This window comes from Trichomycterus rosablanca, chromosome 4, assembly GCF_030014385.1.
Source record: "Trichomycterus rosablanca isolate fTriRos1 chromosome 4, fTriRos1.hap1, whole genome shotgun sequence".
Classification (NCBI taxonomy): Eukaryota; Metazoa; Chordata; class Actinopteri; order Siluriformes; family Trichomycteridae; genus Trichomycterus; species Trichomycterus rosablanca.
This window is the reverse complement of record NC_085991.1, coordinates 14,605,645-14,628,141: the sequence shown is the minus strand read 5'-3', so window position 1 is coordinate 14,628,141 and position 22,497 is coordinate 14,605,645. Positions and strand designations below refer to the sequence as shown.

Below are 22,497 nucleotides of genomic sequence, written 5' to 3'. Positions count from 1 at the left end.
ACATGAAGTCTATGTGTATCTGAGAAGTCGTTGCCTTTAAAAGTTACTGTGTCCAGGAAGTTCACCTCCGTTTTGTGCAATGTATACTTGATTTTGATGGATTGATCAAACTGGTTGAGGTGAGTTGTAAATTGTTTGAACTCGTCCTCCGTTCCTGACCAGACACCCCAGATGTCATCCAAAAATCTGTGCCAATTAGCCAGTGCTGTCTCTTCCCACCGTGCCATAAAGATGTTGGCATATGAGGGGGAAAATCTCTTTCCCATTGCCGTTCCCTTCACTTGGAGATAAAATTTGGAATCAAATTCAAAATTTCTAATAATTTTAAGAGGATTCCATCAGGTCTATATTTGTCAGGATATCTGATGAACCATTCTTTCACTGCTTCCAGCCCTGCGGATGTCTCAATGTTAGTATAGAGACTATCTATGTCTATGGTGAAGAGGAAGCATTCCAATGGAAGAAGAATGTTTTTGATTTTGTCTATAAAATCATATGTATCTTTGATATAACTTGGGTGTCTGATGCTGATCGGGTTCAGAAAATGTTCAATGTATTCTGCTGTGGCATAGGTTTCACTGCCACAGTCCGATACAATTGGGGGGCCTGGTGGCATTTCAAAAGGGACACTCCATGACTCTGGATCTTTGTGTATTTTAGGGAGCAGATAGAAGAACCTTTGGCGTGGATTGTCCGGCCCCATCAGGTAAGTTTCCTGTTTTTATTAATGTAGCCTCCTTCCTGTAATTGGGAGAGGATATTTCGGACTTCTGGAACTGTTTTCAAGAAAATTGGTTCGTGGAGTTTTTAGTAGTAGGTCTCCTGGTGTAATTGTTGCTCTGCTTCTTTTACATAAGCATCCCTGTCCATTATTACTGTTACACTTCCTTTATCAGCAGGTTTGATGACAATGGATTTGTCACGACGTAACTGTTCTAAGGCTCGCTGTTCCTCTCTATCAAGGTTTGACGTTTCTCTGTGGTTTCAGGGCAAGTTTATATTCGCATATTTATCTGCTCTAATAATTCTTCTTACAGTATTCGGAACCTGGGAGAGTTTGGGTGTCCAGGTTGATTTGGGGGTGAAAGGAGGATCGGACCCTTGATCATACCTAAAGTATGTTGTTAATAGCAGTCTCCTATGGTACTGTTGTACATCAAAGGTGAGTTGCTTTTTCATGTCTTGGTTTATTTTGGGCGTGGGGATGAATGTTAAGCCCTTATTTCAAAGTTTTAATTGACCTTTAGTAGGTGTGAAGTGTTTTGACAAATTTAACACCTCACCACCTCTCTGTAGTCCCTGTTTTGGGTAGTCCCTGTTTTGGGTTCAAAAGGCTGTGAAGTTTAGGTGTTTAGCCCAGTGTTCTAGCATCGCTTTAGCACAAGCTGACGTCCAGTGTACCCTATCCTGGGTTACTTTAAACTGGGCGGCCGGTAGCAGTGGCAAAAATGCCATGTTTTTCTTGATGTGGTTATTGAGGGTTGTGAGCATGGTTTGCTCCTTTAATGTCAGAGCCTTCGAAAAATTAACTAACGGAATCCAAATGGTCGCATCTGGAAACTTCTCAGCTGCTGCTTTCAATGCCCGCTGCATCTGTTTTACTGCGGTCTCTTTGCCCTTTTGGTTACGATGGTTAATGCCAAAAGCTAGGATGACCGTTGTACTCTGACATGCACTGTGGCTTTGTTTATGAGGTTCTCTGCATGTCTAAATGTGCCTCCTGGATAGCTGTCAACTTGCAAGTCCCCAAATGTGTGTCCTGTGATTCTGGACAAATCCCAGAAGACATATTGGTTTGCGGGCACTGAAACTCCAGTTCACCATTTTCCTATTTGTGGAGAGGTGTTTTATTGGTCTAAATGTTTCTGGTGAACTGGTTTGCAGTACGACTGATTTTATGAGGGGTTCTGTCAAAAGGCTAGTTTCTAATTCCTCTCTAGGAACACTTCCCAATGAATCTGTTGGTGATAAGATGTCACCTGGTTGGGTTAACACAATCCCCTCTGTTGGCATTTGTGATGCATCTAACACTTGTGTTGCACCTGATTGTTCAGCGGAAATCATTGGAGGGTCCTGTTCGGTTCCCTCACTCAGTGGCGAGGTGGTGTTTTCAACATGTACCTCCACCAAAGCTGGTGATTTACAGAGGGTCTCCACCTGCGGCTCATGGATAAGCGGCAAAGTGGCAGTTTTCTGTGTGCTGGGGCATGGCTCAATTTGAAAGAGCTCTACGTGGTTCTCTGGGTGGACCACCACTGGATTAACTTCCTTTGGCTTCTAAATTCTAACCCTCCTTTTTCTAGGTGACCTTGGTGGCAGTGTGATAGGGAAGGGAGACAGCGGTCCCCAAGGAGTTGATTGTGGTGAGGAGGTTTCCACACATTGAGGTAAGGGAGAAAAATCTTCCAAACTGAACAGTCTCTCTTCCCCTGGGGTGTCAATAACCCCCTCATTTTCCTTCCCACTGCCTGCTTTGTCCCTCAGTGTCACTAAAAGAGCTTCCACACTTTTGACTGGCCCTTCTGAGATACAAGACATCAATTGTTTTGTTGTAATAATTAAAATATTATTTCTATAGTAAAGACTTTAACATTACAAATTAATTGAATATCCGATACTGTTCACATTTGTGTTTTCATGGATAACAGTCACAAAACTCAGATTTCTAATTATACTAACGTTACACAGAGCGCAACCGGACTTATACAGTCAGCCAAAGGCAATCTATTAAAATATGCCTCTGACACATTTAAAACCAGGTCAATTTAAGACTTTAATACGATTCACAGAAACCCTAGAAAGACGTTAATAAATAAATCACTGTAAGCAGATCCGCCGATAGTGTTAACATTAGCACATGCTAATTAGCGTTAGTATTTTTAAACAAATAAAGCATGCTCAACAATAAAACTTTAATATTATTTAATTAAAGATCTATATTAAACAATATAATAAGATAAACATCATGATTAGCATGCAATTAGACAGATGAAAAAAGATTTTGTTGAGCTTCACATTACCTGAGACGCCACTAAAACAAAACGTGCTCTCACGATGTATTGCGCAATTTCCGGTGCGTCATATCCGGTTTCACCTGATAAACTAATTGCAATAAGTAGTTTCAAGAAAAGAAAGCAACTAAGTTAAGTTGAGTCTACTAGAAAATATCAAATATTATGAATGTTTCATTGCTAAACAAGGATAAACAGAACTAAGCAAGACTAAACAGGGCTGACAAGTCTAACACGGCTAACAAGGCAATTAAGGCTAACAAGTCTAACAAGTTTATCAAGGCTAGCAAATCTAACATTTACATTTTCAGCATTTAGCAGATGCTTTTATCCAAAGCGACTTACACAGTGAACAGAACAAGATGAGCAGTTGAGGGTTAAGGGCCTTGCTCAGGGACCCAACAGTGGCAACTTGGTGGTGGCGGGGCTTGAACCGGCAACCTTTTGTTTACTAGTCCAGTACCTTAACCTGTGAGCTATCACTGGCCCGACATCCAACCAAACCCAAAGAGTCGCAAAGCAAGGTAAAGCAAATATCCTCCCCTTTTATACTCCCTGAAATGAGGGACAGCTGGAGCTAATAGTCTCAGGGAACCAATCAGAAAAGGGGTGTTGGCTCAGGGCAGGAGTCAGAGTGTGCTCATGGAGAGGGGGCGTGGCACACAGGAGCTCATCGTTACAAAGTTATACTTATATAGCACCTTTAACCATGCTCAAGGACGCTTTACAACAACAACAACTATGAAAAATACTCAGTGAAGAGATGTGTTTTAAGCAATTATTTGAAATGCGTGAGGGAGGATGCAGAGCGGAGAGTAGGAGGGAGGGAATTCCAGAGGCGAGGGGCAGCACAATCAACAGTTTTAGTTGGTGTTCTTGAGAAGGTAAATGGAATCAGTATTCAACAGTTTTCTTGTCCTTTATGTTTCACACACAACATTAAATAAAACTGGGAAAAGCATGAAACTATTATTTGTATGGTAGACCATTCTGAACACATCTGTGGCCTATCCTGGTAGTGACAATGTTAATGTGTGTTTCTGGCAAAACAGCATTGCTGAGATGTTGTAGTGTGCACTTACCCGCCCCTTTATTAGCCATATCTACCTTGCAGCTCCACCTTGCTGTTGTACAGTTAGAGACTATAGCACATCTATTGTTGATAGTATATTTTGGTTTGGTGTACTGCTTCTTGATTCAAATTTCATTTTTTTAAATTAACTATCCATGTATTAATTAACTACATACATATTTACACATCATTAGTTAATGTATCTATGCATCATGAAATTTGTCTACATTCAGCATGACTGCATGATGATGTGCTCCACCAAGTAAAGTCATGACATACATTTACATTTACTAGTCATATGTATATATTAATAAATCATTAATTAAGTATGAGTACCTTACAGATCAGTGAAATGTCTGCTAATAAGGTGCATATCTTTCAAAGTCCATCTACTAAAATGCACAACTTCCAAATGTTTCCTGCTACATAAAACATGAGATCATAAGAAACAAACTGAGCAAACCAGCATGACAGACTGTAAATGCTTTACTTTATTGTATTTAGAACATATAAAATTATACTAAAACATCTCTACACATTAATAAAGACTGCTTTGTGCGAACAGTTACAGCCACAAAAAATGATATATGGATATATATATATATATATATATATATATATATATATATATATGAATGGATATATGGATTTAAAATAACTGCACTATAAATATTCTCTAAAATATAAAAGTAAACATTTAAACAACCTTCAAGGATGATAAAGGCTAATTTTTGCATTTAAATAAAAAAAAGAAAATGATGGGGGGGGGGGGGGGGGGCAGTTATTTAAAGAGGAAACTGATGCCTAATGTCTTTAAGCAAGTGGCCAAGTGTACCATGCCTATGCTTATCTGCAACAAGCCAGTGAGTCCACTCAATGAAAGGTTTTGTTTTACCATTTTCTCTGTCCTGTTACCTCTTAGCCTCCAGATATTTTATTTGTAGGTCAACCATGCCCTCTCAAGATGTTGAGTTGAGTGTGTGGATCTCTAAACCACTGGGAATGGTTAACTCTAAAATGAGTGTAACCCATATCTGTCAAGGCAGCTCTATAAGCTCTCCACTCATTACTAATTATTGTTGTACCAGGACGCACGTGTTTCACAACAATAGGTATAAGCTGATGCCGTGACCTTCGCTTCACAAGGCACAGAACTGGATGCCGGGGTTTATTCCTTATGCTAAGCACACAAAATACCCACTTCTATCTCCTCCAAGGAAGCAAACCTACCTCGACCATACTGTTGGAATAAGAATATGTTGTTGGGTTAAGATCATTTAGGGCTTTTGAGCTGGACCAAAGTAAGTCAAGGGACAAATCATGAAGGTTAAGCGAGATTTTCTGCTGACAGACAAGTAATATCCAGATACCACTACAAACAATACCAAAGTCAAATTTTCTGGTTACCACACATCCTTGTGGCAATCATGGCATCTGGTAAGTAGACTCCCCAAAAAAACTATAGCAAGAAAGCTAAATATATCAAGTAGCCTATAAGATGAATGTAATTTGCTCACTTTTCGTTTGTGGTGAAAGTTGCTTTCATCCAGGACAGCAAATTCTTTCATCTCCAATCATCTGTTTATTTTGCCTTGTATATTGTTTCATTGCATAGTGGCATACTTTCCTTAGAATCAAGGTCATCTTGGAGAGTGTTCTTAAGCTTCTTGCAATCCCATCTTTCATCATGTCAGTTTGCCTGAGGTGCAAGCCCTGATCTCACACACTACTATACTACAAATACTTTTGGCAATATAATGTAAATATGGCCAAAAGTATGTGGACACTTCTAATTATTAAGCTCAAATGTTTCAGCAATACCTATCTCTAACGTGGTCAATTATATGAAGTAAATTCTATGCTTCCAATGTTATGGCAACAGTTTGAGGAATGTCCTTTCTTGTTCCAGACTGACTGTGTCCCTGTGTAAGAATATTTGTTACTTTGAGTAGATTTATGAGTCTTTCAGTGAAGATTTTAAGGTAAAGCAGGGTGGCTCAGTGGGTAGCACTGTCTCCTCACAGCAAGAAGGTCCTGGGTTCGATAATCAGGTGGAGCGGTCCGGGTCCTTTCTGTGTGGAATTTGCATGTTCTCCCCGTGTATGTGTGGGTTTCCTCCAGGTGCTCCGGTTTCCTCCCACAGTATAAAGATGTGTAAGTGAACTGGAGACACTAAATTGTCCATGACTGTGTTTGATATTAAACTTGTGAACTGGTGAATCTTGTGTAATGAGTAACTACAGTTCCTGTCATGAATGTAACCAAAGTGTAAAACATGACGATTAAACCCTAATAAACAAACAATAAAGGTAAAGCATGTATATGTGTATAAGAAGTGTTTGTTGAGCTATTTGAATACTGAGGCAGGATGTCAGGCACAGCACGGTCACTCCGGTTACCTTCACAGCTACAGAGATGAGATTAAAATGCTAAAGCTTCATTCAGTAGTCTGGGATACTGATAGTTCCTGTCTGCATGTAGGAACAGAGCAGCATCACTCCGACTGTTCATGTACTGAAATATGGGAAATATTCATGTGCAACCATTTCAAGCAGTTTGTTGTTTTCTAACTGAACCAGAATGCTGTATAATCACACATCAGATAAACACTGCTGATGGGAAATAAATACTAATTATTACCTGAATAGCTGAAGAAGCACATAAATGAACATGTGGTAGTAATAAATAAGCCAGAATTCACAGCTCTTAAAGAAAAACATTTATTTTCTCCAACATGTCCTACCAACAGTGGCAGCTGGGCAGCATTCATTATCTTTCACATCACTGTCATTACTACATCATTTTTTAGATCAAAGGGAATCATTTTTCACCACTTTATTCTGGTCAGGGTCAGGGTGGGTCTGGTATTCATGGATCCACTGCGTACAATGCAGTAATGCACCCTGGACAGGACACCATTCTGGCCACTCTCTCCCCCTTAGACATAGCCAATCATGCCTGTATCTAGACACCTGACCAGCCAAAATCAGTGAGCTCGCACAATTTACAGCTGCACCGAATAAGGTATTTACAGAGTTGTAAGGAACATTTATGAACATTTCTTTGGGCTTCTACATATAAATGAGTGACACTATATCTAAAGGGCAACTAATTAGGGTCTTTATAACATGTTACAAGGGCATCACTAACTTAAGGATTCTTTTTTTTTTGTTTAGAACGCAGCTTCCAAATTCACGGTCATTAGTAAGAAAGATTTAATTGGGTAAAACAGCAGTACAGCAGGTAATGTGGGTGCTGCACAGCAAATAGGGGCCTGGAGACCCTGCTACCTCCCCAAAATATGGATCCCCCTAGGAGTGAGAACATGTGTAGAGTCCTGTGATTGAATAACACTACTTTTAAACAAAAACAGAAAGTGGATTCAGAAAGTGTTCAAACCCCTCGACTTTTTATGGATTTGATCTTAAATGGGTACAATTAACATTTTATAAAAAAACAATGTCTAAGGCATCACATGTTTTCAGGACCACAGTGGTAATAATCATTTTAACATTAAAGACACTTGGCAGCACCTTAAACCTTCTGAGTTGGACGCTTTGCTAAATTTGGCATCTGGGCAAGAAGGGCCTTAATTAGGGAGGTAAGAAAGAACCCAGCGGGACTTTTCTCTCTCTTCCCTCGTATTTCTAGTCTGGTAAAATTGTTGACGAGTGATTGTTGAAGTTTGGAGAGGCTCTCATATATTTCTGGGTAAGGAGGAGCTTTGTTGCGAGCTCTGTATGTTTTCAGGAGTAATTTTGAAGCTTCTCCCTCTCTCCTTCTGTTATAGAAGATTATCTGTGTGAGAAGACTGACATAGTGTCTTCCAAGCTGAAACATTTGGTACATCTGCCAGATCATTTAACGCATCGTTCTTGACGCTCGCTCTGGCTGCACGCTTTCTGTCTGCTCTCCGCTTGCTTTTAGTTTTTAGCTATTTTAGTTATTTTTTATCTTTTATTTCTAAAATATAGAGCTCAATCAGCAAACACCGACAATAGATCGGCTGGAAAGGCACAGAATTACAGAACTACATTAAACTAGACACTTAGTTAACGGAGTTTTCCACTAGCCGTCAGACTAAACTCGGGCACAGTTATCAGGACTACCATGGCTCCTATCACTACAGCGGGTTCTTCGTGCTGCTCCAACTGCTACAGTCTCCTACGGAAAATCGCTGTGCTGGAGACAAAAATGCTCACAATCCTACCTGGAACGGAGAGGAGAAATGGTTCCAGATCACTCGAGGGTGAGTCAAAATCTAACACAGAACAACCAGCTAAGCTAAGGCTAGACAGCTTAACAGACTTCCCGAAGTTTGACAGAATTCAATCAAAACAGGGGAACAGAAACGAACCATGTGAGAGAATAAGTCGGTGGCACAAACCTGGAGCAAAACCAAAACCACAAAAGCAGCAGGTGGCTGTCTTAATGTCTTCCACGCCAGACTGTTCATCATGGGCTCGGAAAGCTAAAACTATTCCAAAAGCTAGCACAATTGCACCCCGTGGGAAAATAGCAGGGTCGCAACAAAAACCGATCCCTTTGCTCAATCGTTTTGAACCGCTCAGAAATCTGATCGAGGTTACCCCCAGCGGTAATGGTAACGAAGCTGACTATAAAAGGGGACTCAAAGCGGGCTAGCAAAAACACGAGGCTGTTTAAGCAGAGGCCCTCGCCTGACGCAGAGAACGCTCCGAAAACTCTGATCGTCGGTGACTCTGCCATCAAGAATATAGGCAGCAGATCAATGCTAACATGCTGTCTCCCGAACGTGACTATCTCGGAATTAAATGAGGAACTTCCCAACATTCTCTCCCAGCATGGAGTGATCGACCGAATTATTCTGCACGTGGGCAGAAATGACATTCGCAGAGAGGAGTCAGAAATCTTAAAGAACAACTTCACTGAACTGTTTAATACACTTGAGAAGCTGACTGCTCAGAAGTTCATCAGTGGGCCTCTCCCAGCCCGAGGATCTAATATGTTTTCACGGCTACTCAACCTCAACACGTGGCTAAGCAGAACCTGCTGTTTGAAAGGGATGGATTATATTGCAAATTTTAATTTATCCTGGGGGCACAGATAATTTTTTTACCCAGATGGCACCCACCTAAGCAAGACTGGAGTGAAGGCACTAAAGGACAACCTCCATTTTGCTCTTCGCCACCCATCTGCTTCTTGGACTGACTCGACACAATACGTGCATCCTCAACCTCCCTCACCTGCCTTCAACCATGAAGGACCATCAAACATACAATCCCCATCACTGGAGAACACAGCTCAGGCTGAGTTTCTGACTCGTGACGAAAGCTATTACTACCTTCATCATCAGGCAGTGACACAGCAGTCAACAGCAGAGACATCACAGTCATCCTCCAACTTCTCTCTCTCAACAACATCACCTCCCCACATATGGATTTCACAGAGAAAATGGAGAAACTGGTGTGTGTTGGGACTAAATTCTCACACTCCATCTCAGCCAGTCCACAGGTTTCACCCAAAAAGCCCAGGGCACCCCTTCCCCTTCCCCCCCGTGCTCTGAGGCCACTTCAGCACCGTCAGCAGCAGCCTTGTACTTCATCTACTCTGGCTGTACAGAGTTCAGAATGTTCAGCGAGTGCTACTGATAGCGGCTGCAGAGTACAAAATAATGATAACACGTTGTGATGTGTTCAGGGTCCTTGCTATAGCAGATATGATACTGACAACAGTTTGGAGAGTAAGCTTGGACCCAGTATGTCTGAAATGTTTTCTATTCCTGTGTTGATTAGAAATAGAAAGAATAGAACGCATTCAGCATATCAAGTCAACCAGTCTAACCTCTTACCTGTACCACGACAACCTCGGGCTGCCCCAGGGGCTCCTGTGGTTCCTTTAAAGCTAGCTCTGCTTAATATTAGATCTCTAGCCAACAAATCATTTTTAGTGAATGACATAATTCTATCCTACGGTTTAGATTTTCTGTTTCTAACTGAAACATGGTTAGCAGAAGGCCGCAGTGCCACTGTTCTTAATGAAACAGCACCAGCAAACTTCAGTTCTATGAATGTGTGTCGAAGTGGTAGGAAAGGTGGAGGAGTAGCTGCCTTATTTAAAGATGTATTCCAGTGCAAAGAGACTGTACTTGGCAATTTTATGTCTTTTGAATACCTCTGTTTTATTTTGCAGGGTACTCCCAAAATTTTATTTTTAACCATTTATAAACCTCCAAGATACTCTGCACATTTTATAGATGAATTTGCTGAACTACTGTCAGTTATCTCCACTGAGTACAGCTTTTTCATCATAACTGGGGATTTTAACATCCACTTAGATAATAACAAGGACAATAACACTAAAGAACTTTTTGGACTTTTTGACACGTTTGGTCTATTGCAACATGTGAAAGGGCCTACACATACTCGAGGGCACACTCTGGATCTAGTTATTTCTAAAGGTCTTAACATTTCTTCTGTTATGGTCAAGGACTTGGCCCTCTCTGATCATTTTTGTGTCTTCTTTGAAATACTGATCACTCCAGATGCTCAAACTAGCTCTGTTTCTGTTAAGAAAAGGAATATAAATGAAAGCACTAGTTCTCGGTTTATGGAGGCCATAGCTATATCACCAACTTTAATTGCAGAGTCAGTTGATGAACTTCTGGATAACTTTAATGTGAAAATATTGACTGTCATGGATGTGGTTGCCCCGGTAAAAGTCATGAAAACGTTGAGCAAACAGAAAGCACCATGGCGTAACACAATGATGGTAATAGCTCTGAAAAGAGAATGCAGGAGAGCTGAACGTAAGTGGAGGAAAACTAAACTTCAAATCCACTATGATCTCTATAAGCAAAGCCTTTGTAGTTTTAACTCGGAGTTATGCAGGGCTAGACAGCTGCACTTCTCTAAGATCATTTACAGGAACATCAACAACACCCGCACTCTATTCAACGTGGTCGACAAGCTTACAAATCCTCCAAAACAGATCACCCCAGAACTTCTGTCCACAGAGAAATGTAATGAATTTGCTCATTTCTTCTGTGAAAAAATCAAAACTATTAGACTGACCATTAACGCCACTCAGTCAAACGATGAAACCATGCCGCCCCTACAGACACCTAAAAATAACATGACTATTATGTCACAATTTAATACAATAGACCAAAAAACACTGGAGAAAACAGTCCAGCATCTTAAATCATCGACATGTTGTCTCGACATACTGCCATCTGAATTTTTTAAAACTATTTTTAACTCTGTAAAAACTGATTTGCAACAAATAGTTAATGGCTCACTAGCATCAGGCGTCTTCCCAAAGTCACTGAAAACTGCTGCCATTAAGCCACTCCTAAAAAAGAGAACTCTGGATGTGTCTGTGTTAAACAACTACAGGCCGGTCTCAAATCTTCCTTTCATAGCTAAGATCATTGAGAAAGTTGTTTACAGTCAAGTCAGCAGTTTTTTGAATTCCAGTGGTTATTTTGACAAATTTCAGGCAGGCTTTCGACCTCACCACAGCACTGAAACGGCTCTCATAAAAGTGTTAAACGATCTACGGCTGAATACTGACTCGGGTAAAATATCAGTTCTCATTTTACTGGATCTTAGTGCAGCCTTTGACATTGTAGATCATAGAATATTGCTGGACAGGTTGGAAAACTGGGTTGGACTTTCCAGAACAGTCCTTAATTGGTTCAGGTCCTATTTAGAAGAGTTTAGGAGTTACTACGTCACTATTGGCAGCTATGAATCTGACAGGGTGGCTATGACATGTGGAATCCCCCAGGGATCAGTTCTCGGACCTCTTCTGTTCAATCTTTATATGCTGCCATTAGGCCAAATGCTACAGGCTAACAACATTGATTACCATAGTTATGCAGATGACACACAGATATATCTGGCTCTCTCACCAGATGATTACAGCCCAATAGATTCACTGTGTCAGTGTCTGGAGGACATCAATAACTGGATGAGCCAGAATTTTTTGACAGTTAAATAAGGACAAAACAGAGATTGTTGTGTTTGGCAGCAAAGAGAAGAGGATTAGTGTCAGTGAACACCTCAATTCCCGGGCTCTAAAAACCAAAGACCAAGTCCGGAATCTTGGCGTTCTAATAGACTCAGATCTTACATTCACCAGCCATATTAAAACCAACACCAAAACAGCCTTCTACCATCTTAGAAATATAGCCAAAATTAAGGGTCTAATGTGCCAACAAGACCTAGAGAAGCTGATCCATGCTTTTATCTCCAGTAGGGTGGACTATTGTAATGGTCTCTTAACTGGACTTCCCAAAAAGACCATTAAACAGTTACAGCTCATTCAGAACGCTGCTGCAAGAGTTTTAACTAAGACGAAGAGAACTGAGCACATCACTCCAGTTCTAAAATCTCTACACTGGCTTCCGGTTAGTTACAGAATAGAATTTAAAGTGCTGCTACTGGTCTATAAATCAATGAATGGGTTCGGCCCAGAATACATCTCAGAAATGTTTAGAGAATATAAACCTAGTAGATCTCTTAGATCCATGGACTCAGGTCAGCTAGTTGAGCCCAGAGTCCAAACTAAACATGGTGAAGCAGCATTTAGCTGTTGGGCTGCATATAACTGGAACAGACTGCCAGGAGATATTAGATGTTCCGCAAATGTAGAAATGTTTAAATCCAGGTTTAAAACTTTTCTTTTTTCTTGTGCCTATGATTGAGCTCAAAATTTTTTGCTATTACCCTCATTTTACCATATTTCTTTTAATTTTTCATGTTCTTAATTTTTTATCTCTCTTGTTTGAATTTCATGTTGTCTTAATTGTAACTAAATGTTTGCAAGAAGTCTTTCTGAGATTCTAGATCTCAGGAATGTTTTAATGCTTTTAATTATTTTTTTTTCCTTATGTAAAGCACTTTGAATTGCCACTGTGTATGAAAGGTGCTATACAAATAAACTTGCCTTGCCTTGCCTGGAAATCAAAAATATATATATTTTTTAAGTTATGAAGTTTTATAAAGCAAATAGAAAAAATGAATACAAAACAAATTAAATGTTGTTCAATCAACATTAAAGACCACAGAATGGTTACATGACCTGTTAGGTATTTAAAAGTGCATTTAGTAAAACTTTCAAAACAATTGTACAATTCAAAAAATACATCATCAATTTTTTTTAAACAAAAGAAATGTTAACATGCATTGGCTTGTCCTGAAAGTTAATAAACCCTGTAAATAAACAGAAATTGTTGGTATTAAAACAATGATCTAATGTTAGTACAGAAATCACGTTATCAAGTCTCGTTCATCGTGCATGCATGGATTTAAACGTGATGTGTTTTAGATTAATATTTACTTATTATTTCTAGGTTTATGGTCAATGACAAAAAAAACTAAACATTTCAACACTACTAGAATGTTAAGAATAAGATTTATTCACCCCACACAGTTCATTTACTACTTGAATATATTGTGTATATATTTATATTCTTACTTAAAAATGTTTAGTTTTCACTGATATTTAAAATTATAGTGTAAACTGTATGAAAGTTAATTAATTATATACTGTATTACTATACCAAAAAGTCATTTTTTTTCAGTGTGGATGGGTGACTGAGTGTCAGACAGGTGTAAAGTACTGTTGGATGGGTGCTCGTTGCTGGTCTTTTCAAACCTGCAGTAGAACCTGTTAAGGTCATTAGCCAGCTGACGATCTCCATTTAGTCCATTTAGTTTTTCTTCATAGAAAGGCTTACTTACTTCAGAATATTAAGTAAATCTGTTATGAAACAACTACATAAATAATATATGATACTATAAGATATTTCATTTACTTCATTGTATAAATTTATATTACTCACTGTATTTTCATAAATGTTGCTTTGTTTTTTATACATTACCAAAAGTTATATATACAATATACTTTTACCAAAAAAAATCACCATAAAAATACAATATATTTCAATTATTGCATCTGACTCTCCACCTCCAAAGAAAGTCAAGGTCCACAGCAGCATGCTGTCCAAAAATTAAGGCTGATTTATTTGAAATAATACAAGAAAGTGTCACTTGGAGGTCTAAAACTAAAATACTATTTTTATAATTTACAGTATTATACTGTATGATATTGGGTGTGCCTTAGTTTACAGTAAAATACAAGAAACTGCAATGCATGATTGGATTTTTGTTCTTTAGGCAGGAGTTAGAAGCTTACACCAACACCGTTTTCTTTTAATCAGTGTCAGCAAAACACGGCATTGTTTGATTCTGAATCCAGTTTTAGTATACATCTAAATTCATGTGGTAAACCGTGCTTTAGGAAACAAAAATATTCATTTTTATATCTGTCCATTCAAATGTGCCTTGACAGTTGAGGTAGTTGAATCGCAAACTTTATTTAAAACGAGGTGCATATTGAGATATAATATTTTTAAAAAGTAAATAATTGACACTTTAGGTGTACATTTGATCGATTCTTTTTAAAAAATGCATTTCTCCCCATTTTCCTCCCAATTTGGCGCACTTAACTTTGTCTTCCGCTGCTGAGAGATACCAGATTGCATCCGAGGAGAGCACGTCACTGTACTCACCTCTTCCGACACGTGTACAGCCCTCCTCTTTTCGCCCATGCGTTCTGCACAGGCGTCTCCTCCGCCAATTACACATAGTTCGGCCCCCACCCTGCAGATACGATTGTCAAGTAGTATTTGCTGCAGGCACTGCCAATTATGCCCGCTAGAGGCAACACTGAGTTTCGAACCGAGGAGTTCAGAAATTCGGCGTTAGTGTGCAAGCAGAATATCCCGCTGCACCATCTGTTTTCTGCGTCGCCGACTTGGCGCTGAAACAAAAGATGTGGTCTAATTTAAAAATGCTGCATATACAGTTAATGTAAAATTTATTCCATGAGGAGAGGCAAGAAGATATATATGTAAGCAAGATCTGTAAAGACTCACCCTTGAAAGTATTCTCCAGAGCTTTGAGAACTTTCAGAAGAGGGGATGGATGCTGCAGGTTCAGCTACAGCTGCAGAAAGGGCTGCAGACTGAGCTGCTTCCTGGGCTGGAACCGGGATGGCTGGAGGAATGTTGGCAACAACAAAACCCCTCTTCTCCAACTCTTGAATCAGGCTAAAAAAAAAGAGAAAATTCAATTGATTTATCACAGGAAAAAAGTGTACTTGACAATATTATCTAAAGCTGAGAACAAATGACCATATGGCTCAGGTTGCTCAGGTTATTGAGTGTTAAAACACAATGAAACTTATTAATAACATAGTTATATCTCAGTGATAAATTTTAATGGAGACAAACAAAGTTTGGAACTAGGTCTGGGTCATTAATTGGGCCATTAACACTAACTCAATGACATTACCTTGGCCTACTGTCACATTTTTATCACTAAGAAACTATTATCACTTTTTCCATCACCCAGGCAGAAGGGTGAGTTGTCGGACAATAGGTGTTTTTATTTTTTTTTTACAAAGAAGTACACAAAGTTTGAAAACACTACTATCATACCTTTCAACTGGGCTAGGGCTGTCCATAATTCTCCTGATAAGGCCATACTCAATGACACGGCCTCTGTGGAGCAATTCATGGGCCTCTTTCTTTGCAGCTTTAAGCACCCTCTTTCTGTCACTGACTGAGTTGTCCTTCATGCACTTCTGGGTCAGGTGGCCTGAAAGACTGGACTGCACCAACTTGCAGAAAGGGCACAGCAGGTGGGTCCTGTTGCTGGACTGGCTGTAAGGAATACAAGACAAAAAAGGAAATTATCTACAATTTTATATTTACACTATACAGTGTCTCCCAGCGGCTGTCCAAAATTCATGACATGTATCATAATGTGAATAATAATTAGTAATTAATTTGATAATACGGTTAATAAGGTTAATAAGGTTTGTAGGAGTGGTCTTAAAAACACCTGACGGATTCATTTTTTAATCTTTATTCAAACCACAATATCAAGGAAATTAGATATTATATACAGTGACACATCATATATGTATAATTCCAATACAAACCCTAACCCTAATAAGAATTTATGGTTAGGTTAGGGTGGGGTTATGTTAGGGTAGGGTTAGGTTCAAATAAATATACCAAGAACAAAGTTGTACTTACACAGGAGAAGCCATCTCAACTCGTAGATTTGAAGAACTTGAAAACTTCAGAGAAGATAAAGAAGAGAACTGACCTTGACAATACAAGGGGCAGTAGTGATGGAGACCCTTTTGGCTGGTCAATTATATGCTACTGTAAAAGAATGCCACACCCCCCAATAGACCAAGACCCGCCTAGTGTTAATGGTTCTAGAAACCAGTCAGCCAGACCTTAGGCCTAAGGTAATGAGTAAAATGATACACAATGAAAAACACTTACATAATATAAGTTAATTATATGCCTTGCAAAAAGCAAGATAAATTCATTTTCAGGATTAGGGTTAGGTTAAAAGTTATATGTACTTAAACTAATTATGTAAAGTCCATTTAGTTTTACTTCATAGAAAGGCTTACTTACTTCAAAATATTAAGTAAATCTGTTATGAAACAACTATTTTGTGGTGCACAATACAAGACGTCCTTAGCAATGGCTTTAAAATGCTTCAGCATACTTTTCACATAGAACACTTATTTAAAATAAAAAACAATTCTTTTTAAAGTTATAAAGTTTTATAAAACAAATAGAAAATAGAAATAGAAAACAAATTAAATGTTGTTCAATCAAAATTAAAGACCACTGAATGTTTACATGACCTGTTAGGTATTTAAACGAGCATTTAGTAAAACTTTCAAAACAATTGCACAATTAAAAAAAATACATCAACAATTTTTTTAAACAAAAGAAATGTTAACATGCACTGACTTGTCCTGAAAGTTAGGAAACCATATAAATAAACAGAAATTGTTGGTATTAAAACAATGATCTAATGTTAGTACAGAAATCACGTTATCAAGTCTCGTTCATCGCGCATGCATGGATTTAAACGTGATGTGTTTTTTGATGAATATTTACTTATTATTTCTAGGTTCATGGTCAATGACAAAAAAAAAAAACATTTCACCCCACACAGTTCATTTACTACTTGAATATATTGTGTTTATATTTATATTCTTACTTAAACATTTTTAGTTTTCACTGATATTTAAAATTATAGTGTAAACTGTATGAGAGTTAATTAATTATATACTGTATTACTATACCAAAAAGTCAGTTTTTTTCAGTGTGGATGGGTGGCTGAGTGTCAGACAGGTGTAAAGTACTGTTGGATGGGTGCTCGTTGCTGGCCTTTTCAAACCTGCAGTAGAACCTGTTAAGGTCATCAGCCAGCTGACGATCTCCATTTAGTCCATTTAGTTTTTCTTCATAGAAAGGCTTACTTACTTCAAAATATTAAGTAAATCTGTTATGAAACAACTACTTAAATAATATATGATACTATAAGATATATAAAATATCTATAAGATATTTTCATTTACTTTGTTGTATAAATGTATATTACTCACTATATTTACATAAATGTTGCTTTGTTTTTTATACATTACCAAATGTTATATATACAATATACTTTTACCAAAAAAATCACCATGAAAATACAATATATTTCAATTATTATTGTAAAATAATAAATATTGTTAAATAATAAAGTATTTAGCAGTGCAGATTGGAGCTATATTGTTCAGTTGGGCCTATATTTGATAGCAAGCTATATTCACTTAGGCCAAATAATATACAAATAATATACTCACCAAAAATAAATAGAAAACAAATAGAAAATAGAAATAGAAAACAAATTAAATGCTGTTCAATCAACATTAGACCACTGAATGTTTACATGACCTGTTAGGTATTTAAAAGAGCATTTAGTAAAACTTTCAAAACTGCACAATTCAAAAAAATACATTAACAATTTTTTTAAACAAAAGAAATGTTAACATGCACTGGCTTGTCCTGAAAGTTAGGAAACAATTAAAATCCATCACTGTACTATTTTTTACAGGAAATAGTCCTATAATTTCATTAAGTCTCTTACTTTCAACAGATTTTAATTGTTAAAATTGTGTCATACACCTCTAAAAAAACAGTAACAGCAGTAACACAATACAGTATTGATTAATACAGTCCCCTTATTAATGACTTATTATTCAAAGTATGTAATGTAATATTTGGAAAACATTTCGCAATATGAATTAAAAATTACACCAACTCTGGTGTATACCTAATTCCTTTTTTAATCTTTATTCAAACCACAATGACCTGTTAGGTATTTAAAATAGCATTTAGTATAAACTTTCAAAACAATTGCACAATTAAAAAAAATACATCAACAATTTTTTTTAAACAAAAGAAATGTTAACATGCACTGGCTTGTCCTGAAAGTTAGGAAACCCTGTAAATAAACAGAAATTGTTGATATTAAAACAATGATCTAATGTTAGTACAGAAATCACGTTATCAAGTCTCATTCATCGCATTTTTTATACATTAACAAATGTTATATATACAATATACTTTTATTTAAAAAAAATCACCATGAAAATACAATATATTTCAATTATTATTGTTCAATAATAAATATTGTTAAATAATAAAGTAAATATAACTTCACATGCTCAGTATTTTAAAATGTCATTAAAACAGTTAATACAGCTAACCCTAATTAATACATTAATGATTAACAATTGGAATAATATGGCAGTCTGACTTGATTGTGAGAAAATGGGGGGGTTGAGGTGTTTATGGTCCTACTGTAAATTGCCCATTCAAATGCCTACAATAGGCCTTAATTAGACCAGCATTATAATATTGTAAATCTGAGAACAGGGCAACACGATTTAAACCAAAAGAGTGACAAACTGAGTGAACTATATACCAAAAAAACAAGAGAAATTAATTTTTTGGGGTTAGGTTTATGGTTAGGGTTCTAATAATAAGTTATTGTTAGGGTTAAGGTTGTCAGTCTGAGAGGTACACTGTAAAAAAAAAGTGTAAAAAAACGGTAATTTTCTGGCAGCAGGGGAGAAAGTTGAAATAAAGTGATGAAAAGCAGCTAAATAAAATTATAATTAATTATGTTTAATGTATTAATTTACAAACATTTCATTCAAATATTGTATATCTATTTATATCTTATCAACAAGAGAGCATCTCTTATAAACCAGTCTCCCCATAATATAAATTAATGAAAATATACAAAGGATACAATATACAAATAATACTATAACAAATAATATACTCACCAAAAATAAATAGAAAACAAATATAAAATAGAAATATAATAGTATACATTTATATTACTCACTATATTTACATAAATGTTGCTATGTTTTTTTTATACATTACATTTACATTTTCAGCAGACGCCTTTATCCAAAGCGACTTACAGTAGTACAGTTACAGTATACAGTATGAGCAATTGAGGGTTAAGGGCCTTGCTCAAGGACCCAACAGCAGCAACCTGGCAGTGGTGGGGCTTGAACCAGCAACCCTCTGATCACTGGTCCAGTACCTTAACCACTAGGCTACAGCTATACAGAGTAATAAAAATAACTACATGACCATATTCACTTAGGCCAGGAAAAGCCCAGTCAGTATTGGCCACATAGCTGCGATCGCCAGCCGCTCAAACATTATGAAGTAATGCTCCGGATCATCCGAGTCTTTGAGTTGCGGGAGTCTTGGCCACGCCATCGGCGCTATCAGAGCCGCTACTCCCTCAGTCTCCGGTGCAACACCGGTCTGCTGCACCGGCTTGTAGATTTTCGTGCACGTCGCTGTTTCTGTTGTTGCTGCTGCTGCTGTTGTTGTGATTGGGTATGCTTCCGATTCCTGCTGCGCTGGCCTTTGCCCTCAGCAAACTTCATCCTGTGGCAAGCTGAACTGATGTTGTAGCGCGCGCCACCTTTGATCTTGCCGTGACTCTTCTTTGCTGCCGATCAATAAAGGTCTGGAACATTTGTCGTAGGCTGGCCATCTCAGCTACACTTTCTGTGAGATTTTGCGCTGAGGGTGGTTCGCATACCTCAGCATCTTCTTCGCCGTTATTTACCTGTGTAGATTGGGCAGTTGGAAGTTTCTTCGGAGCCATCGCCAACGTGAGGTAGTTTTCAGAACTGCAGACCTCACGGTCGCTTTATGCTCTTTCTTTTAAGTGGCTTCTTTCCAATGTCCTCCTCCGAGTTCTCCCCGAGACTTGTTGCGACACCGCTGCCACCATTTGTGACGGGGCGAACCCCGTGGGTCTAGTAACCGGAATGAACGTTGAGGACACAGGTGTGCTTCTTTTCCCCGCCTTTTTTATTTACACACAACCACAACGCTATTTACATATATACAAACACGCGCTCACACTTGACGAAAACAAAACGGATAAGTATATAAACATACACTAAACACTACAGACAATGTACATACAACTACTGACTACAAAGTCATTAATGCTGTTGTGCTATTGTTCTCTCCTTCTCGATTGACTCCCCCCTTTCTGTCTACCTACACGCTGCTTTTATCATCATAGCCCCTCCCCCTCGGCTGGGCCGATGTTGTTATAGGTAAGCATAGGGTACGGGATACAGATACATTTCAATGCTTTACAATGGTAAATAGAACAATATATTGTCTTATTTAACCCCATGCATGGCCATGGCACTTCAACCAACATACAATTATTTACGTTACATATAAGTGTACACTTTTCTCTTTTACAGGTCTTCCTCCCCCTCTCCTTACCAGAGGATGGATCATCCCAGGTAAGTTTAAGGTAAGTACACGCCATAGTCATGGGTAAGCTACACTTACTTCATCACACATCCATGTGGATGTTACTTTGACACGTACCACCTACCTAAGCATTGTTGCAGACCATGTTCACCCTTTCATGGAAACGGTATTCCCTGATGGCTGTGGCCTCTTTCAGCAGGATATTGTACCCTGCCACAAAGCAAAAAATGCTTCAGGAATGGTTTGAGGAGCACAACAACGAGTTTGAGGTGTTGACTTGGCCTCCAGATTCCCCAGATCTCAATCCAATCGAGCATCTGTGGGATGTGCTGGACAAACAAGTCAGATCCATGGAGGCCCCTCCTCGTAACTTACAGGAGTTAAAGGATCTGCTGCTAACATCTTGGTGCCAGATACCACAGCACACCTTCAGGGGTCTAGTGGAGTCCATGCCTCGACGGGTCAGGGCTGTTTTGGCAGCAAAAAGGGGACCAACACAATATTAGGAATGTGGTCATAATGTTATGCCTGATTGGTGTACAGTACATTATAATAAAGCTCTCCTTCATGGCCACAGAACATTACTCATGTTTGTTTCTGTAGTATTTAATAATAGTATTTAGTATTTATACATTTTAGGTTTTAGTGTGTTATTATTGTGGTATTAATAATGTTTGGGTAATGTATGTTTTGGTAAAATATTTTTTGATAACTGTTGTCGGATTAAAAAAAAATACCCTAATAGTCTTTAAAACGGGAATCGGTAATAAACTATGAGGAATATGACTGGTAATATTTTTGATGCCACCTATGTGCCTTAATGCTTTTGACTCATTTACAGTCAACCATACAAAGAGCTTTAAAGTATTATGTCATCATATGTTGGGAGTCAAATAGCAGTTAAATGTAAACATGCTAACAGCTCCCTCTTCTGAACAAACAGGCTTTTTGTACAGCACAGTTTGAGTTCATATCACTGTGGGCCTCATGGCACAGTAGTAGAGTGCAGAGTCAGAAACTGCAGCAGGGTTAATCTCGAGATCCACTTTCTTTTCCTTTTTGTTATGTTTGATGGACATTCTCAGGTTAGGTGGTTGAGCCTGGGTGACAGTACCTTCATAAATCAGCAGCAGAAATTCTGGTTTTGATCCAGGTTTTTGTCGATACCAGTGGAGACCATATTCTGATCCTTCATGTATACAAGACAGTGTGATGTTTCTTCCTTCAGTTGAAGATACGCTGGTTTGACTGGGTTTAATGCTCTCAGCAGCCTCTGCTAAAAATAAATAAATAAATAAATAACATTTAATTTAACTGGATATTGTAAATAAAATTAATACATGACCAATGAAACATGATGCTTATTATATAACTTACCATTATCATCAGCAATAATGAAGATGAAGAACAACAGTAACATCATTGTGCTGAGTGTCAGATTCAAATAATTATAAGGAATTGCTTCTACTGTATGTAACCACATCTAGCTCCCCACCCCCAATCCAGTTAGTCATGTTAACTCCTCTTTCATCTGATATTGTGAAGGTAGACGAACAAATCTTATTTATGAATACAATCTAGATGTAGATAATCATGTCTGCAATTTAGGGTTATGGTTGGTCAATTTAAAATGTAGGTTTAAAGTACAGCTTTGTACATTTGTACATATTTTCCATTTGCTTGTACAAAGTTAAGTGGTTTTATTTAGTTAGTTTATTATGAAATAG

At 38.0% G+C, this 22,497-nt stretch overlaps 1 gene segment (V, D, J or C); it reads right to left on the bottom strand.

Moving 5' to 3' along the window:
* Positions 1-21,738: 21,738 nt before the first annotated feature.
* Positions 21,739-22,190, bottom strand: LOC134311841 (T cell receptor alpha variable 14/delta variable 4-like). The segment is given in 2 exon segments: positions 21,739-22,046; positions 22,148-22,190. Coding segments are annotated over 2 exon segments (351 nt in total).
* Between the last annotated feature and the right edge of the window lie 307 nt (positions 22,191-22,497).